This window comes from Nomascus leucogenys, chromosome 10 (assembly GCF_006542625.1).
Source record: "Nomascus leucogenys isolate Asia chromosome 10, Asia_NLE_v1, whole genome shotgun sequence".
Taxonomy (NCBI): Eukaryota; Metazoa; Chordata; class Mammalia; order Primates; family Hylobatidae; genus Nomascus; species Nomascus leucogenys.
The window spans coordinates 51,492,738-51,517,985 of record NC_044390.1 but is presented as its reverse complement, the minus strand read 5'-3'; the positions used below and the strand labels follow the sequence as shown (position 1 = coordinate 51,517,985).

Genomic DNA, 25,248 nt, shown 5'->3' with positions numbered 1-25,248 from the left:
AGTGCCTGTTCAAAAGGTCACCCACAAGCACAGCACTGCCCAGGAGGCCTGAACAGTAGTGGCCTTCAGGCTGGGTGCAGTGGCTGACACCTGTGATTCCAACACTTTGGGAGTCTGAGGCGGGAGATTACTTGAACCCAGGACCAGTCTGGGGAACATAGCGAGACCCCATCTCTACAAAAATAAAAATTAAAAAAATAGCTAAAGTAGCTGGTCATGGTCCCAGCTACTTGGGAGGCTGAGGTGGGAGGATAAGTTGGGCCCAGGAGGTCGAGGCTACAGTGAGCTGTGTTTGTGCCACTGCACTCCAGCCTGGGTTAGAGAGCAAAACCCTGACCCCAACCCCAACAAAGTAGTATCCTTCAGAGAACTTGGAGGAGTGGGCACTGAAAGCTTCAGGGACTAGCAGAGACAAAAATTTGAAGCCACTTGGTGGAGACGGGAGATCGACAAGAGGAAATGGGACAAGGTCTCAAAGGAGGCCCACGGGGTGCAGGTTAAAACCTGGAAGAGCTGATGTGAACAGCCAGCTCAGAGCACCTGAGACAGAGTTGCCTTTTTTTTTTTTTTTTTTTTTTGAGACATTATTCTTACTCTGTTGCCCAGGCTAGAGTGAGTGGCACGACCTTGGCTCACTGCAACCTCTGCCTCCCAGGTTCAAGTGATTCTCCTGCCTCAGCCTCCCGAGTAGCTTACAGGCACCTGCCACCACACCTGGCTAATTTTTGTATTTTTAGTAGAAATGAGGTTTCACCATGTTGGTCAGGCTAGTTTCAAACTTCTGACCTCAGGTGATCTGCCTGCCTCGGCCTCCCAAAGTGCTGGGATTACAGGCATGAGCCACCTCACCTGTCCCACTGTTGCCATTTGGAGGTCATCAGGGGTCTCTACTGCATAGAAATTAGTTGGCAGCCGGCCGGGCGCGGTGGCTCACGCTTGTAATCCCAGCACTTTGGGAGGCCGAGGCGGGCGGATCACGAGGTCAGGAGATCGAGACCACGGTGAAACCCCGTCTCTACTAAAAATACAAAAAAAATTAGCCGGGCGTGGTGGCGGGCGCCTGTAGTCCCAGCTACTCGGAGAGGCTGAGGCAGGAGAATGGCGTGAGCCCAGGAGGCGGAGCTTGCAGTGAGCCGAGATCGCGCCACTGCACTCCAGCCTGGGTGACAGAGCGAGACTCCGTCTCAAAAAAAAAAAAAAAAAAAAAAAAGAAATTAGTTGGCAGCCTTGGCACTCAAAGTGCCCGGCCAGGGCCATTTAATATAGAAGGACCTGGGAGTTTTGGGTTCTTTGACAATGCATATTTTAGTGGTTTAAGAATTTGGCACAGGTGGCCGGGTGCGGTGGCTCACATCTCTGAGTGACCTGGGTTCAAATTCTAGCTGTTATTCAGCATGGGATTCAAAAGTAGGGACATAACCCCACCTCCTCACTGGTGAGGTGGGAGCAGAGAATGACATCCTGGCACACACTGTGCCTCGGAAGGGGCCTCCCTGAGCATCTCAGAGGGGGTTCATCATGGGTCTGGCACTCATGGGTTGGGTGCTGTGGGGTGAGGTAGGGAAAGCCCAGCTGAGCTTGGGACCAACTCTGGGCTTTGTGGGAATCTGAAGTCCCTTTCCTAGGGGCCTCTCTGGTCCCTCTGGGCATGTATGTGACATCTCCAAGCTATGTAACCATGGGCCAGATCACAACCTGTCTGAGTCAGTGTTCTCACATAAAAATCAGTAAGACTGGCCGGGCATGGTGGCTCACACCTGTAATCCCAGCACTTTGGGAGGCCAAAGCAGGCGGATCACGAGGTCAGGAGTTCAAGACCAGCCTGGCCAATATGGTGAAATCCCATATCTATTAAAATACAAAAAATTAGCCAGACATGGTGGTGCATGCCTGTAGTCCCAGCTCCTTGGGAGGCTGAGGCAGAAGAATCGTTTGAACCTGGGGGGGCAGACGTTGCAGTGAGCTGAGATCATGTGAGACTGTCTCAAAAAAAAAAAAAAAAAAAAAAAAGGCCAGGCATGGCGGCTCACACCTATAATCCCAGCACTTTGGGAGGCTGAGGCAGGCGGATCACCTGAGGTCAGGAGTTCGAGACCAGCCTGGCCAACATGGTGAAACCCTATCTCTACTAAAAATAAAAAAATTAGCTGGGCATGGTGGCATATGCCTGTAATCCCACCTACTTGGAAGGCTGATGCAGGAGAATCACTTGAACCTGGGAGGCAGAGGTTGCAGTGAGCTGAGATTGCGGCATTGCACTCCAGCCTGGGCAACAGAGCAAGATTCCGTCTCAAAAAAAAAAAAAAAAAAAATGCCCAGCACAGTGGCTGATGCCTGTAATCCCAGCACTTTGAGGCCGAGGCGGGTGGATCACAAGGTTGGGAGTTCAAGACAAGCCTGGCCAAGACGGTGAAACCCCGTCTCTAACAAAAATACAAAAATTAGCCGGGTACGGTGGCAGGTGCCTGTAATCCCAGCTACTTGGGAGGCTGAGGCAGGAGAATCGCTTGAACCTGGGAGGCGGAGGTTGCAGCAAGCCGAAATCGCACCACTACACTCCAGCCTGGAGGAGAGTGACACTCTGTCTCAAAAAAAAAAAAAAAAAAAAAGCACCTAAAGTGTTTACCAGTGTGCCAGGCACATCAGAGGAGCTTGAGAAATGGTAATGCTCAAATCCTGCATACCACTACCTGAACCCCACAACCTGTGGCTGGAAGTGTGAATACAGGTGGTGCGGAATGGGATAGAAACGACTGGACATGTGACCTTGAACCATCAGGGCTCATACAAAAGGGCAGTGGGGAGGGAGGGGGCTCATAGGGTCCAGACACTACCCTGAGCTGCAGAGAAAGACAGGGAGACAGGCAGTGAGATGGAGGCAGAGCAACAGATGGGGGAAACAAAGAACAGAAGCAGAGGGAAACAGATGCAAGACCCCAGTAAGAGAGAGGGGCCGGGCATGGTGGCTCATGCCTGTAATCCCAGCACTTTGGGAGGCCAAGGTGGGTAGGTGGATCGCTTGAGGTCAAGAGTTCGAGATCAGCCTGACTAACATGGTGGGACCCCATCTCTACTAAAAATATAAAGATTAGCCAGGCACGCGGTGGCTCGCACCTGTAATCCCAGCACTTTGGTAAGCTGAGGCGGGTGGATTCAAGGTCAGGAGTTTGAGACCAGCCTGGCCAACATTGGTGAAACCTCATCTCTACTATAATACAAAAATTAGCCGAGCATAGTGGCAGATGCCTATAACCCAGCTACTCGGGAAGCTGAGGCAGGAGAATCACTTGAACCCAGGAGGCAGAAGTTGCAGTGAGCCGAGATCAAGCCACTGCACTCCAGTCTGGGTGACAGAGCGAGACTCCCTCTCAAAAATAAACAAATAAATAAATAATAAAAATAAAAATACAGAGATTAGCTGGACGTGGTGGCGCACGCCTGTAATCCCAGCTTCTCCTGAGGCACAAGAATCTGGAACCTGGGAGGTAGAGGTTGCAGTGAGTTGAGATTGTGCTACTGCTCTCCAGCCTGGGCTACAAAGTGAGACCCTGTCTAAAAAAACAAAAAAAAAGATGGAATAACAGCCAGCCAGACTGAAGAAGAGTGAGCACAGGGCCAAGGAGATACCACGTTGAAGGATCCTTTCTGGACCTGGGCCAAGGTAGACAATTCCAGGACACAGGGACAGATACACTGAATTGATAACAACAAATGTTTCGGAGACCTCAGAGTGAAAAGAAAGGTTTACTCCTTGTATCATCCCCTCCCCGTGGACTGCTTCAATTCTATCAGGGACAGGCCAGCCCCTGGAGGCTGCAAGGAGCCACAAACCTTTCCCAGCTCACACTCTGCACCCCTCAGTCTCTGCTGCTAAAGAATCAGCCTCAGGCAGATGGGGCGTCCACAGTCTGTCCTCATTACCCAGTCACACCGGGTAGCATGGCCCGAGAGAGCCCTTATCTCTCCCCACCTTAAAACCCTCAGCATCACACAGCAGGAACCAGTCCACAGGGCTTACCAAGCATACGCAGTGAAAACAGAAAAATGTCTGTTATAAACCCCCTAAACCTGAGATGGCTGAAGAGCCAGATTCCTGCACCCCATCTGACTCCCCCAGGCAGTGGGAGATGACCCGAAGCCCCCATTCCCTGGGCAGAGTGGTGTGCCTGGGGAGGCCTGGCAGTGGTGCTGTGCTGTGCCAGACCTTGGCCTGCCAGTCAGTCAGTCCCGCTGGTTGGGTTGAGCCAGGAGCACCCACAAGTCATCAGGGGCTGTGGATTTGTTGCTTGCCGCATACCGCTGAAGTTCAAGGTAGCTAAAGGGTGGAGTCCATCAGTGGGTGGCCGTTCTCGGGAAGCATGATGCGAGTGCTGGCACCTCCCTGGGCAGAGGATGTATAGTGGACAGACTCGCGGGTGGACTGGCGGAGGCACGCACAGCAGAGGAGGCGGCGGAAGGTGCGGCGCATCTCAGCATCTCGGCAAGAGTACACAGCAGCATTGACCAGTGAGTTGGCCTCGGCCAACAGTAGGAAGTACTTTTCTACAGCCAGGACATTGCAGGACTCACAGCCTAAACCATCCAGCAGCAGTATCACCTGGCCTGGTGTCCAGCAGACCACGAACGCCCCTGTGGGACAGAGGCGGAAATGAGCAGGGCAAGCTGTCAGAGGCCTGGCACCTACAGCTCTCAGTTTGGGGTTGGAGTGGTCTCCAGAGCTCGAGCAATAGTGGTGAAGTTTGCAGTGCAAGAGCTGCCTGTTTTGCTGATTCTGCAGTGTGACAGGAAGACCTGCTAAGATGGGACATCTATGCTAATTGGTACACAGTGGCCAAGGCACTGGACATTTTGTGTGTGTGTGTGTGCGTGTGTGTGTTTGAGATGGAGCCTCGCTCTGTCGCCAGGCTAGAGTGCAGTGGTGTGATCTTGGCTCACTGCAACCTCTGCCTCCCAGGTTCAAGCGATTCCCCCACCTCAGCCTCCCAAGTAGCTGGGACTACAGGCGTGTGCCACCATGCCCGGCTATTTTTTTTTTTTTTTTTTTGTATTTTAGTAGACATGGGGTTTCACCATGTTGGCCAGGATGGTCTCGATCTCCTGACCTCGTGATCCGCCCACCTCGGCCTCCAAAAGTGTTGGGATTTCAGGCGTGAGCCACTGCGCCTGGCCTGTGTGTGTTTTTTGAGACAAGGTCTCCTTCTGTCACCTAGGCTGGAGTGCAGTGGCACGATCACACCTCACTGCAGCATTTGACAGGCTGAGGCAGGAGAATCGCTTGAGGCCAGGAGTTTGAGACCAGCCTAGGCAATATAGTGAGACCTCGTCTCTACAAAAAATAAAAAATTAGCCAGGTATGGTGGCACATGCCTGTAGTCCCAGCTACTCAGGAAACTGAGGCGGGAGGATTGCCTGAGCCCTGAAGGTCGAGGCTGCAGTGAGCTATGATGGAGCCACTGTAATCCAGCCTAGGCAAGAGTAAGACCCTCTCTCCTAAAAAAAAAAAATTTGAAATTTAAAAATATGGGCCGGGTGCGGTGGCTCATGCTTGTAATACCAGCACTTTGGGAGGCCAAGGTGGGTGGATCACAAGGTCAAGAGATTGAGACCGGCCGGGCGCAGTGGCTCACGCTTGTAATCCCAGCACTTTGGGAGGCCGAGGCGGGCAGATCACGAGGTCAGGAGATCGAGACCACGGTGAAATCCCGTCTCTACTAAAAAAAATACAAAAAATTAGCCGGGCGTGGTGGCGGGCGCCTGTAGTCCCAGCTACTCGGAGAGGCTGAGGCAGGAGAATGGCGTGAACCCGGGAGGCGGAGCTTGCAGTGAGCCGAGATTGCGCCACTGCACTCCAGCCTGGGCGACAGAGCAAGACTCCGTTTCAAAAAAAAGAAAAAAAAAAAAAAAAAGAGATTGAGACCATCCTGGCCAACATGGTGAAACCTGGTCTCTACTAAAAATACAAAAATTAGCCAGGCATAGTGGCACGCACCTGTACTCCCAGCTACTCAGGAGGCTGAGGCAGAATCACTTGATTCTGGGAGAATCAAGGAGAATCACTTGAACCTGGGAGGCAGAAGTTGCAGTGAGCTGAGATTGCGCCACTGCACTCCAGCCTGGGTGACAGAGCAAGACTCTGTCTCACAAAAAGAAAAAAAAAAAAAAAAATTAAAATACTTATAGATTAAAAAACAATTTAAAGGCTTTTTGTTAAAACAGGCTTAGCACTGCTAAAACTCCTTTTTTTTTTTTTTTCTGAGACAGAGTTCTGGAGTTTCGCTCTTGTTGCCCAGGCTGGAATGCAATGGTGCGATCTCTGCTCACCACAACCTCCGCCTCCTGGGTTCAAGTGATTCTCCTGCCTCAGGCTCCCGAGTAGCTGGGATTACAGGCACACACCACCATACCCAGCTAATTTTGTATTTTTAGTAGAGACGGGGTTTCTCCATGTTGGTCAGGCTGGTCGCGAACTCCCAACCTCAGTTGATCTGCCCGCCTCGGCTTCCCAAAGTGCTGGGATTACAGGCGTGAGCCACTGTGCCCGGCCAGCACTGCTAAAAACTCCTAAGGGCTTCCCATGAAACTCACAATAAGACTCCTGTTCGTGCCCCTTAAGGCCTTGCTGAACTCTCCTCCTCACAAGCCCGCTTTCCTCTTTAGAGGCTCTGGCCTGGTACTGCCTCGAGGTTTTTACTTTGTTTCCTCTGCCTGGAACTCTCTGTTCCTATCCTCAGCATTCAGGCCTCTGCTCACCTATCACCTCCTTGGAGAACATTCTCCACCTAAGTCATCCCCCATCGCCCTCTATCAGTTAGCTTGTTTTGTTCATTGCTTCGCAGTGTCTTGTGGGAGATGGGGGAAGCAGGATCCCTGTGGCCCACTGAGGGCCCCACTTACCCAGGATGATGACAACAGTCTTGACCAGGCTGAGCGTGGTCTCTCGGTAGCGGGGGTGGCAGCTGACGTGCTCTGCCATGCGCTGCACTCGCCGCCGCACGTAGAAAAAAATGCGGGTGTAGACGGCCACCATGAGCAGGAAGACAAGCAGGCTCGACAGAGCCCAGACGGCCAAATAGGAGCGGCTGAGCAGGGGTGCCATGCGTGAGCAGCGGTCCAGGGCACAGAGGCAGTGCCAGGAGTGGGCAGGCAGCAGCCCCAGGCCTAGGGCAGCCACCCACACGCCCACAATGAGCATGACCACACGGCCACGGGGCAGGCGGCTGTGCAGCTGCACGGCCATCACACTGCGGTGCCGCTCCACGGCGATGGCCAGCAGTGTGGCCACCGACGCAGTGAGGCTTGTGTCCAGCAAGCCCTGCCGCAGGAACCAGCCCTCAAGTGAAAGTCGAGCTGTGCGCGGACCAGTGTGGAACATGAGGAAGAGGTAGGCCACGCCCGCGAAGAGGTCAGCTGCGGCCAGGTTGCCGAGCAGGTAGTAGATGGGCTGGTGGAAGCGGCGGTTGGAGGCGATGGCTGCTATGACCAGCAGATTGGTCAGCAGCACCAGCACGCTGACGGTCAGCCCCAGTGCCACCACGACCACATCCTTGGGCCGCCAGTGGGAGCTGAGCTCTTTGCCACTGTTGTTATAGAAGAAGCCGATGGTCTCGTTGTAGTAGCACTGGCTCATGGTGACCATCTGGGGATACAAGAGATCAGTGCATGTGGCACTTCTTGGAAAGACACAGGGAGGGGCGGCAGCTGCAGAGGAGGGTCAGCGCAGGAAGGACAAGGGTCTCGAATTCAGATGCCTCAGAGCAAAGTGGCAGTGGTGACGACCACGGTGGCCTGGAAAAAGCATGCTCCATGGGGCTAGGGTGGGGGTGGAGGAGCAGCTGTTTCTTACCTACCAATAAGACCTGTGTGCAAGACATCACCCAAGTCAATAGGTTTTTGAACCAGAAGAAGTGAAACAAAACCCACCTATGGTCGAATCCCAGCCCACCTGCCGCCAATGTGTGACCCGGTTTGGGTTGTGGGGAGAGGAGGGTTAGGGCAAGACAAAGGGGTGTGAGCTGCGCGAAGAGATGAGGGAGGGTCACTTTGGTGCCGGAGTCAGTGTAGGGAGCAGAGACCCGGGAGCGTGTGCACACAAGGGTGAGGTCACTTGCTAGAACCCTGCGAGGGGGCGATGCCGAGGCGTGGAGGTGATCGGAGTGGACAGAGAGGCGGCCCCAGAAGTTGGTCGGCGGGATTTGGGCGCGAGTGCTTCCCAAGCGGGCGGGGCAATAGGCTGTTCCGGGTGGGACGGAGGACACTGGCGGTCTCCGGGACAAAGACAGCGGTTGGGGAAGGGACGGCTGGCCGGGCCTCCAGGCGTCTCCAGACTGGGGAAGGGGTAGGGGGTTAAGGGATCAGAGGGCGGCGTCCTGGCCCCGCAGGCACGTGCCGCGCCCTTCCCCCGGGCCCAGGCCCGCACCCGCCCGCCTCCCGTCCGTGCAGGCCTCACCTGGGCCTCCCGTCACGCCGCAGACAAGGCGGGCTCGCGGGGGTTCGGGGCGGGCCCGAGGCCCATGGCCCGGCGACTGCGGCGGGAGCGGTGGAGCGCCCGGGTGCGCCGGAGCGTCCGGGTGCGCCCTGTACGGGCTGCTGAGAGGGCGCGGGAGGCGGGGTCTCCCCGGCGCCCCGCCCCCGCCACCTGGGGGAGCCCCGCCCCGCCCCGCCACCTGGGGGAGCCCCGCCTCCCCGGCCGCGTCGGGGGCGGTGTCGCCCGGAACCGCAGCCCCCCTATTTCCTCCCCGCCTCGCGGCCCCTCGGTCGCCCCTATTTCCGGCGCGGGACCCCCACCCCGGTCCCTGCACACCTCACGCGCCCGCAGTTTCGAGCCTGCGGGGCTGAGTCACTCGGCGACCCGAAAATTCCCTCCGTGACCCCGCGCTGCCCGGACGGAGCTCCAGGTGGTCTTGGGTCCGCGCCCCCGCTCCGGACCCCTAACCCTCCCAGCCCCACCCCGCTCTCTTCTTCGTGTCCAATCGGCCGCCGAGTTACAAGCCACTCCCTGATCCGACTTGGCTCCCACCGCCCGGACCCCCGCCCAGCCTCGGCTTTCCCAGCTCGCAGTAACAGCGAGCCGAGGCCTCCAGTGCGAGGCCCACCTCTGCGGCCCCAGCTGATCATCGGGCGCACGCTAGGGTTTTGGAATCCCGCCCTCGTACCCCTCACCCTGGGACAGCGCTGCCCCCTGCAAAGCCCGGCCCTGCCCTGCCCTGTGGCTTCCTCCCTCGGCCTCCCTGCGGTGGCCCCGGGCTCCCACGGTCTGGAGCACACAGCCCCATTGTCCCGGTTATCTGTACTTTGTTATACTGTATTTGATTATGCAGGACCGGATCGGGGACGCAGAGCTCCGGGAGGGCCGGGCTGGCGTGACTCAGCCGGGTGCTGCGACCCAGCCCCAACTGCCTTTAGGTAGGTGCTGCAGGGTGTTTGATGATGCAAGAAGGAGGCCTTGAGGCCGGGCGCAGTGGCTCACGCCTATAATCCCTGCATTTTGGGAGGCCGATGCGGGCCGATCACGAGATCAGGAAATCGAGACCATCCTGGCCAACATGGTGAAACCCCGTCTCTACTAAAAGTACAAAAAAATTAGCTGGGCATGGTGGCACGCGCCTGTAGTCCCAGCTACTTGGGAGGCTGAGGCAGGAGAATCGCTTGAACCCGGGAGGCGGAGGTTGCAGTGAGCCGAGATGGCGCCGCTGCACTCCAACCTGGCGACAGAGCAAGACTCTGTCTCAAAAAAAAAAAAAAAAAAAAAAGAGGCCTTGATTCCCCTAATCTGTAACATGGGGGCAAGGAGTGCTACCCATGCTGGCCTCTCCCCTAGCAGAGATGCACCCAAGGGCATACAGGACACAGTTTATTAGAGGCCATCAGACCTCAGGCACCACCAGGATGTGGAGTCTGAGCTGCCCACCTCCTCCAGGAAGGTCACTTCGAGTCTGCGAAGGAGGCAGGCAGGTGTGGGGGAGTGACCACAACCAAAGTAGCAAAAGCACCCCTGTCCCAGGGGTCAGAGACTAGAGTGGACCCCAAGGATCTCATAACCTGTATTGACCCTGAGTATTGACCCTGAGTGACCTCTGAGCCCGAGCAGCCCTGATGCTTGGCAGTGACCTGTGTCTACTGGGGGGACTCTGGGACATTATCCCCAAAAGCGTTTTAGGCCTCCCCTAGGCCATGTATTAAATAGTTTTTCCTTATAGGAACCCTGGACCTCTCCCAACACTGAACTCCTGGCGGGGTGTTTGGCCACTAGGTGGTGGGAGGTAGGAAGATATGGGACCGTCTTCACAATCTGGGCCTCTTCCTTATTTAAGGTGCCAGGGTGGTCAGAGATGGTCCTCGGCTTCCTCAGCCTGGATGTCTGGGCAGCAGGTGGCCCTGGGCACAGCCTCACTGTACAGTTTCGAGAGTAGCCGGGCTGTCTCCTGGGTGATCTCAAAATGCTTGGGCAGCGGGGTGCGGCGCAGGGGGCTGCCCTCAGGGGAGGCAGCTGCAGGGCTGGGTCCCCGCCTCCGCAAACTCCCTCTGGGCACTGATGTGATGGGGGTCTCCTCGCACAGCTTGGAAGCCACTAGGGCCAGACTGGACAGCTGGTGGGTTACAGGCCTCACACCGCCCCGGGGATACTTCACTGGCTGGCGGCTGAAGTGGCCACGAGACTGTGTCCCCAGGAGTGAGTCCTCTGGGCCTTGGCTGGACACTGTGTGTGGAGTGGGTGGTCAGCGCAGAGCACCTCCAAGTTCTCTGGATATCCCCCCCAGGAGTCACCTTTTAGCCAAGCCACCCTGGGGCCAGGGCACCCCCAGAACTCCTGAGCCTCTCCCTAACATACTCACCTTCCCCTCCCCCATCTTTGGTGTCTTCAGCCACGTCTTCTCTCTGGTCACTCTGTGGAGTTGGAATCTGCAGGGAGAAACCCAAGAATGAGACCCCAACACTAAAATCCCAGTTCTTTGAGATTCCTGGAGAGCCGAGGGCTTATTCCTGGAAATGCAAAAGGCATAGCCAGTGCAAAAGCCCTGAGGTAGGAGCGTGCCTGATGTGTTAGGACGCAGCCCCACCCTGTAATGAATGAGGGAAAGGTGGTAGGAAGTGAGACCAAAGAGGAGTGGGCCCAGGTGGCTCTGCCAGCCACCCCTGACTTCGCACCTACTCTGCACTGGGTGTGGACCACCATTGAGCTCCTCCTAGGCACAGGGCATGGACCACCACTGAATGTGCACCTGTCATCCTTTGCAGTTTTGGTGTTTGGGGATAGACGATGCCCTTATAAGTGTACTGCTTGGTCAGGCATAGTGGTGCATGCCTGTAATCCCAGCACTTTGGGAGGCCGAGGTGGGTGGATTATTTGAGGTCAGGAGTTTGGGACCAGCCTGGCCAACATGGTGAAACCCCGTCTCTGCTAGAAATACAAAATTTAGCCGGGCGTGGTGGTGCATGCCTGTAATCCCAGCTACTAGGGAGGCTGAGGCAGGAGAATCGCTTGGACCTGGGAGGTGGAGATTGCAGTGAGCTTAGATTATGCCCCTGCACTCCAGTCTGGGTGACAGAATGAGACTCCGTCTCAATAATAATAATAAGTGTACTGCTTGCCCTTCCAGCATAGAGCAGTGTCATTCATTGAGTCTGGACCATGGGCTCCATGAGGGTGGGAAAATCCTTGTTTAGCAAACGGCCAGCCCAAGGAGTGGCTCAGCCCTCTCCACATTAGGACCAGGCGGTGCCTCTGAACTACCATCCTGGGCTGCTCTCTGCAACCTTACCAACCTTACTGTTCCATCCTTAGCTAAATGGTTGGCAGTGTCTACACATTAGACACTGTCCCGAGCACTTTATGAGCCATTCCAGCTCTCAGAGACCCACAGTTCACCAGCAGCCGCTTCCCAGCTCTGGGCTGCTGCAGGAGAGATCCTTGCTCTCAGGAATGGCAGATGCAGCAAGATACCAGCAGCACAGGCCTTGGGCATGGACTGTTCTAGCAATCCGGAGTGGCGGGTGCTGCTGTCTTCCTGGTTCACAGCTGAGCTCTGGATCCAGACTGGCGACCTTTGTTAAAGATTCTAGGCTGGGCGGCCGGGCGCGGTGGCTCAAGCCCGTAATCCCAGCACTTTGGAAGACCGAGGTGGGTGGATCATGAGGTCAGGAGATCGAGACCATCCTGGCTAACATGGTGAAACCCTGTCTCTACTAAAAATACAAAAAAATTAGACGGGCGTGGTGGTGGGAGCCCTGTAGTCCCAGCTACTCGGGAGGCTGAGGCAGGAGAATGGCGTGAACCCAGGAGGCGGAGCTTGCAGTGAGCCAAGATCGCGCCACTACACTCCAGCCTGGGTGACAGAGCGAGACTCCATCTCAAAAAAAGAAAACAAAAAAGATTCTAGGCCGGGTGCAGTGGCTCATGCCTGTAATCTCAGCACTTTGGGAGGCCGAGGAGGGCAGATCACCTGAGGTCGGGAGTTTGAGACCAGCCTGGCCAACATGGTGAAACCCCTACTCTACTAAAAATACAAAAAAAATTAGGCTGGTGTGGTGGTGCATGCCTGTAATCCCAGCTGCTCAGGAGGCTGAGGCAGGAGGATCGCTTGAACCCAGGAGGTGGAGGTTACGGTGAACCGAGATCACACCATTGCACTCCAACCTGGGCAACAAGAATGAAACTCTATCTACAAAAATAAAGGATTCCAACTGTGGCCGGGTGTGGTGGCTCACGCCTATAATCCCAGCACTTTGGGAGGCTAAGGTGGGTGGATTACTTGAGGTCAGGAGTTGGAGACCAGCCTGGCTAACATGGGGAAACCTTGTCTCTGAGGCATGAGAATCGCTTGAACCCGGGAGGTGGAGGTTGTGGTAAGCTGAGATTACACCACTGCACTCCAGTTGGGCGACACAGTGAGATTCTGTCTCCAAAAAAAAAAAAAAAAAGATTCCAACTGCTTACAGTCCCTTTTAGGGCCATTAACTACTCAGAGCCTTCATCGTTTCATCTGTAAATGATTTTCACTAACACTATCTACCTCTCAGGACTGTGGAGAGGACAACAGGAAGTCTCTATAGTGTCCCCTGCACAGCAGGTGCGCATTCAGTGGTGGTCTGTGCCCTATGCATAGGAGGTGCTTTGTGGTGGTCCACATCCTGTGAATAGCAGATACAAGTTCGGGATAGCTGGCAGAGCCACCTGGGCCCACTCCTCTTCAGTGTCACTTCGTACCACCTTCCCGTCATTCATTACAGGATGGGGCTGCGTCCTAACACACCAGGCATGCTCCTACCTCAGAGCCTTTGCACTGGCTATTCCCTTTGCCTGGAACACCCTTCACCTGATCTCCATGTGGCCAGCTCACTCCTTCATGTCTTTCCAGTCTTTGCTCAAGTCCATCTGCTCTCTAAGACTTGCCTCCGCCATCCTTAGTGCTACAAACTGCCTTCCACCTCCCACCGTGCTGCTCCCTGGTGTCGTGTGTCTTACTCCACTTTTTTTTTTTTTTGAAACAAAGTCTTGCTCTATTGCCCAGGCTGGAGTGCAGTGGCATGATCTTGGCTCACTACCTCTGCTTCCTGGGCTCAAGCGATTCTCCTGCCTCAGCCTCCTAAGCAGCTGGGATTACAGGTACACACCACCACACCCGGCTAATTTTTGTATTTTTAGTAGAGACAGGTTTCTCCTTGTTGGTTGGGCTAGTCTCTAACTCCTGACCTCAGGTGATCCACCCGCCTCAGCCTCCCAAAGTGCTGGGATTACAGGCGTAAGCCGCCGTGCCCAGCCATTACTCTACCTTTTCATGATCCATTACCCTTATCATCGTCACCTCATCACATTCCAGATAACTGACTTTTTGTCATGTTTATGGTTGGTCTTTCCCCACTAAAACGCAGGCACTGAGAGGGCAGGGTCTTTGGATATTTAGTCGTGGATGTATCTGCAATGCCTATGACAATGCTTGGCCCAAAATACGTGTTCAATAAATATTCTGTTGGAGGAAAGAATGATCACCCATGTTAGCACCTCTGCAGGGCTGTCCCCTTTTGTTACATCATCACTGCCCGCTGCTTATTCCTCACTATTCCTTCTAGAATGAACACAAGTTAAATGAGGAAGGGAGGAAGAGAATGAAGGAAATTTTAAAAGGAAAGGAAGGAAGGTGAAAGAGAAGGTAAGAGAATTGAACAGAGATAAGGCCCTCTCCATGGCTGTGGGCCCAGTGGGTTCCTACCTCGGTAGGCATGGCCGTGGGATGCTGCTCCAGGGTACTGTGGTGCTGGGGGTCTGGGCCGGGGTCCGAGGCTAGGACTGGGGGCTGGGATTCCGGGTCAAGGTGCAGGGGTGGCAGTTGGGAGCTGGTTGTGAGGGGCCCAGGGGCTGGGCTGGAGTCTTGGGGTGGGGGCTCAGTGGCCTGGGGGAGCTCATCCATCCCAAATATCTGCTCGTAGTGCACGATGAGGAACTCCACAAGCTGGGCCTGATGCCCAGAGTCCAGCAGGCAGGTGACAGGGATGGCGCCGGCTCCCCGCGGGCCGTCCAGCGGCCGCAGCAGTGTCGGCCCAAACACAATGCCCAGGTTGTTGGCAGACATCTTGTTTTCCATAAACCGTGCAGCCACCCTGGGGATGGTGTGAAGAGAAAGGTCAGGGTACAGGGTGCAAGGTCATTGGTCGGAGGGTAAGGGTGGGACCAACAGGCCAGCCTAGTGGTGACTTGCCCATGTCACAGGTGTAAGTCGTCTGAGACCAGCAGCCACATATCCAGAGCTGGAGGTCAGGGGTCAGTACCCCAAGTTATGAATCATGGATTAAGGTTCAGAGTTCAGAAAACACAGGTCAAAGGTCAGAGGTCAGTGTCAGGGGTCAGCCAGGGAAGTCAGTAGTCGCATGTCCAGGGAAGAGGGTCGCATTTCAAGGCTCAGGGACCCATGCACACCTGAACAGATGGGCCACCAGGTGCCGCAGGGTGTTGTAGTTAGAGTCAGGCAGCTGTACCAAGAGGGTCTTCAGCGAGCGGATAACCTCAGGGCTGGGGCTGGGGGTCCCAGGGTCGTCCCCAGGGTCTGCATGCAAGGTCTTAGCCAGAGAGATGAAGGCATCGTAGAGGTGGAAGGGGATCACGGGGTCGGTGAGCTGGGGGTGGAACGGAGGGCGCAACACGAGTGTGGGTGGGCTGTGGAGGGCCCCTGCCCACATCCCCCTCAGTGTCCTGAGCACCCACCTCCTGAAGAAATCGCTTGAGGACACTCGAGACGTCATGAGGTGAGTTCCCCGACAGCTCCACCAACGCTCGGCCATTCTCAAAAGCCTGGCACAGCCGCTCCACGCGGACCCGGGACCCGCTGACCCGGTAAATGCCCTGCAGGGTGAGGGTGAGAAACAGATGCCCGGTTCGTGATAGTCCATTGATTCGGTCAGGTCACTTCTGGGGATGATGAAGGGTCAGGGCAGCACCTGCACATCCAGGGCACGGTGTTCTATCTCAGCCGTGCACTTTGTGACCACAAAGGGTACCTCCTCCGGGAAGTCCCTGGGTAGCTGCAGGAAGTCAACCCCAAAGAGGGGTGTCCGGGCTGGGAGCCGCCTGTGTCCACAGAGGATCAGGAGTGTCTCCAGGCAGCGCTTGTGGCAGGTCAGAAAGCACTGTGGGGAAGGTCACAGGGACAGGGAGGTCATTAGGGACCAGCAGGGGAAGAGAAGGTTACAAGGATCCTCAAGGAATGGGGGCTCATGGGAGACATCAGGTTAGGGTGGGTCCCGGGGGCAGAAAGGCTGTAGGAATCTCAGGTCAGGGAGATGATCAAGGGTCAGCAAAGGTCATTTGGTCATTAGCCCAGGCCACACCTCCTCACACTCCGTCCCGCTGACCATGAAGGCTTCGCACTCGCGGCACTTGGCTGGGCCCCGCAGTCGCCGCAGCCGGTGGGTCTGAGCCGCGCTGGACAGCGTCCACTTCCTGAAGGGGCTGCCCAGCCCATTCTCCAGCCCGTCTCCCAGGTCTGCAGGGAGACAGGGTCAGGAGTGCCTGGTGCCCTGCCCTGTCCCATCCTGCCCTACCCTGCTTCAGCCTCACCAGGGTCTCGCTCCTCAAAGTCATCTGAGGACTCAGTGCCTGTGGACGAAGCCTTCACCAGCCGCCTCGTGCCAGCGCCTGGGGTCAGAGGAATCATGGGAGATTCCTGGGCTATGGGAGACACTCCTGGTTTTTAGGGCTTCCAGAACCACCCACTAATTCCCAAGGGGTCAGAGGTCAGGAGGGGGATTGGACAGGTCAGTGGTTAAGGGTTGGAGAATTGGGTCAGCAACCTGCGGGGGTGGTTCATAAGCTGGATCAAGAGGTTGAGGAAATAGGCCGGGCGCAGTGGCTCACACCTGTAATCCCAGCACTTTGGGAAGCTGAGGCAGGAGGATCACATGAGGCAAGGAGTTTGAGACCAGCCTGGCCAACATGGCAAAACCTCGTCTCTACTAAAAATATAAAAATTAACCAGGCATGGTGGCAGGCACCTGTAGTCCCAGCTACTCAGGAGGCTGAGGCATGAGAATCGCTTGAACCTGGGAGGCGGAGGTTGCAGTGAGCCGAGATCATACCACTGCACTCCAGCCTGGGCAACAGAGCAAGACTCTGTCTCAAAAAAAAAAAAAAAAAAAAAAAAAAAGAAAGAAAGAAAAGAAAAGGCCGGGCATGGTGGCACACACCTGTAATCCCTGCACTTTGGGAGACCAAGGTGGGTGGATCACCTGAGGTCAGGAGTTCGAGATCAGCCTGGCCAACATGGTGAAACCCCGTCTCCACTAAAAAATACAAAAATTAGCCGATGTGGTGGTGCACACCTGTAATCCCAGTTACTCCAGAGGCTGAGACAGGAGAATCACTTGAATCTAGGAGGTGGAGATTGCAGTGAGCCGAGATCATGCCACTGCACTCCAAGCTGGGCGACAGAATGAGACTGTCTCAAATAAACAAAGAAAGAAAGAAAGAAAGAAAGAAAGAAAGAAAGAAAGAAAGAAAGAAAGAAAGAAAGAGAGAGAGAATTTTAAAAAAGGTAAAAAAAGAGGTTGAGGAAATAGGTCAGGGGTGTGAGGTAGGTCAGAGGTCAAAGATAGTTAAAGATTGAGGGTCAGAGCTTGGCCAGGGGCTTGAGGATGGTCACAGGTGGAGTGTGGGTCAGGACCAGGTCCTATCCCTACCTGGGCTGGAAGTGGGAGAGTCCAGGGACCGAGACTCGCTGCTGCCACCCACGCTGTCCACATCACTGCCTGGAGTGGGGCCTGGAGTCCCTAGGTGGCACAGGTCAATAAGGATGGTCCCCTGCTCCCGAACCCCACTCCTGCAGCCCACCTTTGTGTGGGTGGAACGAACTCCTGGCACCACTCCCACCCAGCCCTCATTGCACTCACCTTGCCAGCGCCAGCCTGTGCCTGGATCCTCCCAAGGGCCTGGCTCAGCTGAATTCTCATCCAGCCTTGGAGGTAGAGGCCCAGAGAGCTTCTTTCTGATGTCCAGAGGGGAGCTGAGAAGACAGAAGTTTGAAGGTTTGAATCCCAGGAAACTGGCCTGTGGTGATGGCACCCAGGCATCATGTCTAGGTACCAACTCCAAGCACTTGGGTCTGCAAGCCCTGACACCCATGGGCATTGTGGCCCCTGAAATACAGTAGCCCCATATTCCTGCCCCTGTCCCTAGGACTGGGACAACCCATTCACCCTCCTAAGACCCCCGAGAGCCTGGAGTACTAAATTCCACTAAGGCTTTGCGTTCTCTAACCTTGAGTAACCAGCCTGCGGTGCCAACAGCCTGGCATCGCGATTCAGGGGCTCATTCCCGACTTCCTGCTCCAGTGACCCACCTGTTCGCAGAGGGAACGAACTCCTGGAAGGAGAAGGCGGGCGGCGGGGCCTCGGGCCGCAGCGCCCGTACGAACTCCTGGTAGCGCTGGCCCGGCTCAAAGGGCGCACAGCACTCGGCCAAGGCGGCAAAGGCGCGGGGACCACGCTCCGCCTGCGCCCCCCGCAGCCCGAAGAGACTCAGGGTCACCTGCCGGGTAGAGACAGCAGGTTGGGGAGGGGCGGGGCCTGGGAGCCTGGGGGCAGGGCCAGAGCTGGGGCGGGGCTTGAGAGAGACGCGAACGTGGTCAGGGTTTGGGACGCACCTGGGCGGCCTTGGAACTAGGGCAGTCGGCCAGGGGACCCAGGCGTGGTCAGAGCAAGGGCTGGTCATCCAGGGGACAGGACCCCATGGGGTGGAGCCGAGACAGTGGGTCTGGGGGCGGGAACTGGCTGTCGAGGGAAATGGCCTAGTCGTGGTGTCTCCAGGGTGGCTTAGGGGCGAGTAGTGGGGCACTCAGTCGGGTCCCCAACGGGGTGAGGGGAGGATGGCCTTGGGGATGGGCCTCACCCGCCTCAGCACTTCATCCCCCTGAAACACCAGCTTGCGCACGTGCGACACGATTCGCTTCTTTGCGATCTCCAGGTCCTGCTGCCGCGCGTTGGCCTCGCGGACACAGGCCTGGTACAGCGCCTCGGCCTCCTGCGCCTGGGGAAACGGGAGGCCAGGGGCGGGGTGGAGCGCGTGTGGGCGAGAGTGGAGGGCAGGGGGCGCCAAAGCGCTACAGGGGCTCGGGGCTGGGTGCCCACCTTGGCGTGGGCCTCCTCTCGCGAGCGCCGCCGCCGCTCCTGCTGCTTGCTAGGTCCCAGCGAGGCCTGGGGGGCCAGGGCCTCAGGGGACCCCTGAGAGCGCGCCCGCAGGTCCTCGCTGCGTTGCACATACTGCAGCTGGGCGCGCCGCAGTGCCTGCACCGCCTCATTCTGGGGGATGATGAGGAGGTCAGCCTCCCGGCGTCTCTCTCAGCCTACCCCTCCACCCATTCCAAGCCTCACCATCCGCTTCTGCTCCTTCATCCACTGCTCCTTGAACTCCTTCCGCCACTTCTCAATCTCAGTCCGTTTGGCGGCGAGGGGCTGGCAAGGGTTGGGGATGGGGATGGAGACGCTGCCTTAGGGTCACCCCAGAAGCAGCCACTCAGTCCTTCCATTCCTGCGCCATGTGCTTTGCCACCTCTGGACTCTTTTTTTTTTTTGAGACGGAGTTTTGCTCTTGTTGCCCAGGCTGGAGTGCAAGTGGGCAATCGTGGCTCACTGAAGCATTGAACTTGAACTCGAGTTCAAGCAATCCTCCAGCCTCAGCCTCTCAGTAGCTAGGACTACAGGCATGTGCACTAGGCCTAGTTAATTTAAGAAACAATTTCTTTTTTTTTTTTTGGTTGGCCAGGTGTAATGGCTCATGCCTTTAATCCCAGTACTTGGGAGGCCAAAGTGGGCAGATCACCTGAGGTCAGTAGTTTGAGACCAGCCTGACCAACATGGCAAAACCCCGTCTCTACAAAAATACAAAAATTATAAAGATGTGATGGCACACTCCTGTAGTCCCAGCTACTCGGGAGGCTGACGCAGGAGAATCACTTGAACCCAGGAGGTGGAGTTTGCAGTGAGCTGAGATCATGCCACTGCACTCCAGCCTGGACGATAAAGTGAGACTCTGTCTCAAAATATAAATAAATTTTTTTTGGCAGATAAAGACAGGGATCTCACTATGTTGCCCAGGTTAGTCCCGAACTCCTGGCCTCAAGCAATCCTCCAGCCTCAGCCTCCTAGTAGCTAGCACTACAGACATGCGCACCAGGCCCAGCTAATTAAAAAACTTTTTTTTTTTGTACAGACAGCGGGGTCTCACTATGTTGCCCAGGTTGGTCTCAAACTCCTGGGCTCAAGCAATCCTCCCTCCTTGGCCTCCAGAAGTGCTGGGATTACAGGCATGAGCCACTGTGCCTGGCTGGACCCTTTTCTGAGTCAGTATTCTCCTCCTGGGGTCTTCTCCAGACCTGCTCTTTCCTACCCCTGAGTCCAGAAGTCTCATGTGGTCACCCCATCCTTTCTGCTTGGAAGCAGAGACACCAAGCACTCAGCACCTTGTGCCCCTCCCCACAAACAAAAACGAAGTTTTTGGCTGGGCGTGGTGGCTCACGCCTGTAATCCCACCACTTTGGGAAGCTGAGGTAGGTGGATTACCTGAGGTCAGGAGTTGGAGACCAGCCTGGCCAACATGGTGAAACCCCATCTGTACTAAAAATACAAAAATTAGCCGGGCGTGGTGGCAGGCGCCTGTAATCCCAGCTACTCAGGAGGCTGAGGCAGGTGAATTGCTTGAACCCAGGAAGCGGAGGTTGCAATGAGCCGAGATCGCACCAATGCACCCCAGCCTGGGCAAAAGAGCAAGAGACTTTGTCTCAAGAAAAAAAGTAAAGTGAAGTTTTGCAATTGCACAGGAAGCCCAGCTTGAATCTTTGCTGGGTAACCTTGGGCAAGTTCCCGAGCATCCCCGGGCCTCAGCTTCCTCATCAGTGAAATGGCGATGTTGGTAGTGGTGCCTTCCTCCCAGCTTTCTGGGAACCGAGGGGATCAGGCCTGAAGGACAGCAGGACAGCAGGGTGCCTTCTGTAACATTCCGCCCTGCCCCCCTCACCTGGTAGTAGTCTCTTTTCTGCTGGGCCACTGTCTCCATGGCCAGGGCTCCCAGGCTGAGATCGTGCTCCAGAAACAGGGTGTAGATGTACTGCAGAGGCATGTGACTCTGGGGGAGACACAGTGGTGTAGGAGGATACTGAAGATCTGTAGGGGATAAAGGTGGGGTTCTGGGGGGGACTTGGGCTCTCCTGGGGGTCTGGTCATGACTACCTGCTGTTGAATGGACACCTTGCCAGCTTCAGCGATCTTCATGGTGCTCTTAGCAAACTCCAGCTCTAGGGGAAGAGAGAGAAGGGCTCTGGGTCTAGCTGGGGTCTGGGGACTGCCTGGTGACTGGGGCTGGGTGGAAGAGGTCCTCACCATAGCTGGCTCTCTTTTCAGTCCAGGCAAGCAGTTCCTTGGCATAGCGGCTCCAGGTCTTGGCATATTCCAGGGCTGCGTCCACACCCCCCTTTGTCCGAATGAGCCGCAAGTCCAGTTCCTTCCCTGGGGAAGATGGATGGACCTCTGACCTTTGCACCCTAGTCGGCTATGGATGTCTTCCCTAAGCCCCCAGACCAGACCAGTGGCACCTGTCCTACAGCCTTACAGCTCCCCAAACACTGCTTTGGGATCACTTGTTCTGGCTGCAATTTTACAGATTCACTGTTTTTTGTTTTTGATTTTTTATTTTATTATTTATTTATTTTTGAGACTGTGTTTCGCTCTTGTTGCCCAGGCTAGAGTGCAATGGTGCGATTTTGGCTCACCAAAACCTCCACCTCCCGGGTTCAAGCGATTCTCCTGCCTCAGCCTCCCAAGTAGCTGGATTACAGGCATGTGCCACCACGCCCGGCTAATTTTTTGTATTTTTAGTAGAGACAAGGTTTCTCCATGTTGGTCAGGCTGGTCTCGAACTCCCAATCTCAGGTGATCTGCCCGCCTTGGCCTCCCAAAGTGCTGGGATTACAGGCGTGAGCCACCGCGCCCGGCCTGTGTTTTTTTTTTTTTTTTTTTTCTTTTTTTGAGGCGGAGTCTCAATCTGTCGCTCAGGCTGGAGTGCAGTGGCCCTATCTTGGCTCACTGCAAGCTCCGCCTCCCGGGTTCACTCCATTCTCCTGCCTCAGCCTCCCGAGTAGCTGGGACTACAGGCATCCGCCACTGCGCTCGGCTAAATTTTTTTGTATATTTAGTAGAGACGGGGTTTCACCGTGTTAGCCAAGATGGTCTCGATCTCCTGACCTCGTGATCCACCCACCTCAGCCTCCAAAGTGCTGGGATTACAGGCATGAGCCACCGTGCCTGGCCCTGTGTTTGATTTTTTTGGACATGGTCTTGCTCTGTCATCCAGACTGGAGTGCAGTGGCGCAATCGTATCTCACTGCAGCCTCAAAGTCCTGGGCTTAATCAGTCCTCCAGCCTCAGCTTCCAAAGTAGCGGGGACTACAGGCACACACCACCACACCCAGCTAATTAAAAAAATATTTTTTCTTTTGCTGGGGATGGTGTCTTACTGTTGCCCAGCACGGTCACGAATTCCTGGCTTCAAGTGATCCTCCTACCTCAGCCTCCACCCAGCCTGGGGTCTCCCTGAGGGCTGGGACTGAGATCTGTTGTGTGTACTGCCATATTCCCAAAACCTAAACGATGCCTTGCATGGAACAGGGGATCAGTGGTGATTTGTTGAAGGAAAGACTCCTGTCTGTCCCCACTGTCCTGGCCTCCAGACCCCCCTACCTGTGAGGGGTACAGGACCCTCTGGGGAGGGGTCGCTCCAACAGCTGGCTTCGTTGGTCTGTGGGGGAGGGAGACAGTATTCAGAAGCAAACAGGGCAGGGACCTGGCCTTCCTAAGACCCCCTCTGCCTGAGGCCTTCCTCCCTATTCCCTTACTCCCCACTCACAACAGTGGCTGTAGGGGTCTTGTCAGGTTCTGGATCTTCTGAGAGTAGAGGGTCTCCAGCCAGCATCTCAAGGGTCCTGGGGGATAAAGGTGTGTCAGGATGCCACCTTACACCCAGTCTGTCCTGCCAAGGGGTGCTGGGGACCTTAGGGTTGTTTGTGGCAAACATCACCCCTGTGGCATCCCTTGTGTCTGGGAGGTCCGAAGAATGGTGTTTTGGGGGAATCAGGTGAGTTTTTTTTAAATAGGACTTGAAAAAGGGTCTGAAGGGCCCCAGGTAACTTTGGGGTTCATAGAGTGGGATTATAGGGATCGCAAATGTTTTAAGGGGTTACAAGGATATGTAGGGGTTCTAGGACCACTTTGGGGATTTCCAGTTTATTTAGGGGGACACTTTTAGGATACCCAGGCATTTTGGAGGGTCCCATCCTAGACTTCTCTGGTTATTAGGTATGTAGGCCCAGATGTTACAGGTTCCAAATGGGACTTCAGGGCACCTAAATGGTTAGGGGCTTGGGGCATCTTGGCAGGATTTGGGGGTGATCCAGGCTCAGACTCACACGTTCTCCAGTGAGATTTCGAGGTTGTCCAGGCTCCGGAAGATGTCACTGTACCTCTTCCTGCCCTCAGGAGCTGGGGGAAGTCCTGGGGGAGGTGAGTGTAACACATGGGCTAACCACTGCCTCCCTCCACCCACGGCACCTCAACCAGTCTCATTTGGAGGGGGTGGAAGAGAAAGGGAAAGAGAGAGAGAAAGAGAGGGCTGGGGGGGCTTGGTTGGGGCCAACTCGAGGCAGGCAGATGGACTCACACACCACCAGAGACCAGAGACAGCTGCTCAGGGAACAGAGACACCCACACCCTGGGTCTGCCTGCACCCAGAAGCAAACCAACAAAACAGATGCCCCAGATGCAACCACGCTGTCCCGAGAAGAGAGCCGGCCTGACAATGGAACCACAGGCTAGACAGATGGAAATACACAAGGGACAGCCAGGCAGAGCCTGGGACAGAAACACACATGGAGAGACTGAAGCCATGAGGGACATAAAGACCGAATGACACTCCACATACACAACACAGACACAAAGACGGCTGGAAACACCAAGTCGGACCCTGCCACATTTCTGCCACTGCCCCACTGCCCCCTCTCCTAGGGGTCCCAGACCAGCACTGCCGGCTCCCCAGAGCTACAGAGGAGCCCTGTGGGGATCCTACCGCGTTGCCCTCTCCCTCAGCAGTCGTGGCACCCTGCCCCCATCACAAAAATCAGAAGCAGAAGCAGCCACTTCCCCTTCCTGGGCCCCCTCCCCCAGGCGTCTGGGGTGAGGGATCAAAAGGGGGAGGGGGAGTGAAGGGCTGGCGTCCCGAACTCATCCAGGCATAGGGCTTCCCACAATGGAGGATCCCTGGGTCCTTCCGATTCAGGAACTCCTCTCCTGGCTCTCAGGACGGAGTGGGGCAAGTGTGTCCCCTCAATGTAGGAAGCAGGGGATGGTCGGAGGAGGCCCCTCCCGGATCCCCGACCCCCTACCCGGCTCTGCTGCGTCCATGTCTGGGCCCGGGGATCGCTCTGCGGGGACCGGGATGGGGATGGGGTCGCGCGCCGGCGGGGCCAAGCCCCAATTTCCTGCCGCCGCAGCCGCCGCCGCCTGGGTTCCGCGTCGCCCTGCCCAGCGGAGACCACGCCCCCGCATGAGGCCACGCCCCCGTAGCCCGGAAGCCTTGATAGTGCCCTTCTCTACCTGAGCCGCCTGAAACTGGGTCGGGCCAGGGCCCCCTGAGCGACCACTCGAGGCTACAGTGCCCCTGACCTGGGCATCCTAAGACTTCATCTAGGCCGTAGTTTCCCTCCCAGATCTTTGTGCTACCCCAAATCCCACGGAACCCCAGCCCCCTCCTCCCTGAATGGTTGCAGAGTCCACCCGTCCCGGGGAGCCTCTCCCAGGAGCTCCCACAACCCGCGACCCCGGTGATCCCCTTGCCCGGGTTGTCTCTCGGAGCCCTGAAACCACCCGGGCCTCGCTGGAGCCATGGCGCCCCCTGGTGGAAGCCTGATATTCTGTCCGATTCCAACCAAAATTCTAATACTCGGGCTGGGGGACGCCCCTTCCGTGACCCTCAAAGCTGGATCAGGCTCAAGACCCCATTTACAGCACACCAGGGAGCAGCCCTTTTAGGTAGGGAGTGGAGGTTTGTCCAGAAGCACCAGTTCTGGGGTTGCCACAAGCCGCTTGTCAGTTATAAAAATGCTCCCACACCCAGCACAGCGGAATTTTGGGGCTGGAAATAGACTTTAGTTTGTGAACTTTGTGTCCAACGGTTTTGGCTGTTAAGGAGGCAAGGATTCTCCGACTGGCTCCGTGCTGCCTACTCTGCAGTTCTTGAGTTGTGATGAGTGAGTCCATTGAAAGGAATAACACTATCGACCTAAGAGCCAAGCCAGGTTTCCAGGTCACATCCTGGCTGATGCTCAGCCAGAGCTCTGACTGTGACATGAGATGGTAGAGCAGTGCCGGACCCCAAAGAGCGTGACAGATTCAGTACTTGTTTTTTTTTTTTTGAGTCGGAGTCTCGCTCTGTTGCCCAGGCTGGAGTGCAGTGGCATCATCTCGGCTCACTGCAAGCTCCACCTCCTGGGTTCACGCCACTCTCCTGCCTCAGCCTCCCGAGTAACTGGGACTACAGGCGCCCGCCACCACACCCAGCTAATTTTTTGTATTGTTAGTAGAGATGGGGTTTCACTGTGTTAGCCAGGATGGTCTCGATCTCCTGACCTTGTGTTCAGCCCGCCTCGGCCTCCCAAAGTGCTGGGATTACAGGCTTGAGCCACCAGAGTCAGTACTTGTAATGATACAGATCATATTCCT

General features: G+C 55.9%; 2 protein-coding genes across 6 annotated transcripts; both read right to left on the bottom strand.

Moving 5' to 3' along the window:
- Window positions 1-3,727: 3,727 nt before the first annotated feature.
- On the bottom strand, window positions 3,728-9,298 carry LPAR2 (lysophosphatidic acid receptor 2). Of its 3 annotated transcripts, XM_030820324.1 has the most exons (6): window positions 8,801-9,298; window positions 8,447-8,522; window positions 8,109-8,324; window positions 7,749-7,856; window positions 6,895-7,636; window positions 3,729-4,629 (listed from the first exon to the last, which is right to left on the bottom strand). In XM_030820324.1, exons 4-6 carry the CDS (start codon window positions 7,803-7,805, stop codon window positions 4,316-4,318), a joined length of 1,113 nt encoding a protein of 370 aa, XP_030676184.1. In that variant the 5' UTR covers window positions 7,806-7,856; window positions 8,109-8,324; window positions 8,447-8,522; window positions 8,801-9,298; the 3' UTR covers window positions 3,729-4,315. The 3 variants fall into 3 exon arrangements, with proteins under 3 accessions (XP_030676186.1, XP_030676184.1, XP_030676185.1); XM_030820326.1 differs by lacking the exons at window positions 7,749-7,856; window positions 8,109-8,324; window positions 8,801-9,298 and having other exon boundaries at window positions 3,728-4,629; window positions 6,895-7,698; window positions 8,447-8,584; XM_030820325.1 differs by lacking the exons at window positions 7,749-7,856; window positions 8,109-8,324; window positions 8,801-9,298 and having other exon boundaries at window positions 8,447-8,593.
- A 536-nt stretch (window positions 9,299-9,834) lies between these two features.
- On the bottom strand, window positions 9,835-24,050 carry GMIP (GEM interacting protein). 3 transcript variants are annotated; one of them, XM_030820320.1, is made up of 21 exons: window positions 23,913-24,050; window positions 22,941-23,025; window positions 22,382-22,457; window positions 22,216-22,273; window positions 20,860-20,985; window positions 20,710-20,774; window positions 20,498-20,605; window positions 18,856-18,936; window positions 18,613-18,783; window positions 18,374-18,511; window positions 17,826-18,013; window positions 17,377-17,489; window positions 17,167-17,256; window positions 16,049-16,126; window positions 15,820-15,974; window positions 15,430-15,618; window positions 15,197-15,334; window positions 14,912-15,108; window positions 14,208-14,595; window positions 10,833-10,899; window positions 9,835-10,696 (listed from the first exon to the last, which is right to left on the bottom strand). In XM_030820320.1, the coding sequence occupies exons 1-21, from the start codon at window positions 23,929-23,931 to the stop codon at window positions 10,323-10,325; spliced, it is 2,904 nt and encodes a 967-aa protein (XP_030676180.1). In that variant the 5' UTR covers window positions 23,932-24,050; the 3' UTR covers window positions 9,835-10,322. The 3 variants fall into 3 exon arrangements, with proteins under 3 accessions (XP_030676180.1, XP_030676182.1, XP_030676183.1); XM_030820322.1 differs by lacking the exon at window positions 16,049-16,126; XM_030820323.1 differs by lacking the exon at window positions 16,049-16,126 and having other exon boundaries at window positions 17,167-17,247.
- Window positions 24,051-25,248: the final 1,198 nt, after the last annotated feature.

What these genes read in the sequence shown, in the direction of transcription:
- GMIP (XM_030820320.1), bottom strand. An exon ending in TTCGTTCCCTCTGCGAACAG is followed by an intron (nt 17,490 to 17,825) that starts GTGGGTCACTGG and finishes CTGTCTTCTCAG; the next exon opens with CTCCCCTCTGGACATCAGAA. An exon ending in CTCTCCCACTTCCAGCCCAG is followed by an intron (nt 16,127 to 17,166) that starts GTAGGGATAGGA and finishes CTCTGACCCCAG; the next exon opens with GCGCTGGCACGAGGCGGCTG.
- LPAR2 (XM_030820324.1), bottom strand. Translation starts at nt 7,805, where the DNA reads ATGGAGCATGCTTTTTCCAGGCCACCGTGGTCGTCACCACTGCCACTT. An exon ending in CACTGCCACTTTGCTCTGAG is followed by an intron (nt 7,637 to 7,748) that starts GCATCTGAATTC and finishes TTGTATCCCCAG; the next exon opens with ATGGTCACCATGAGCCAGTG. An exon ending in GACTGTTGTCATCATCCTGG is followed by an intron (nt 4,630 to 6,894) that starts GTAAGTGGGGCC and finishes TCTGTCCCACAG; the next exon opens with GGGCGTTCGTGGTCTGCTGG.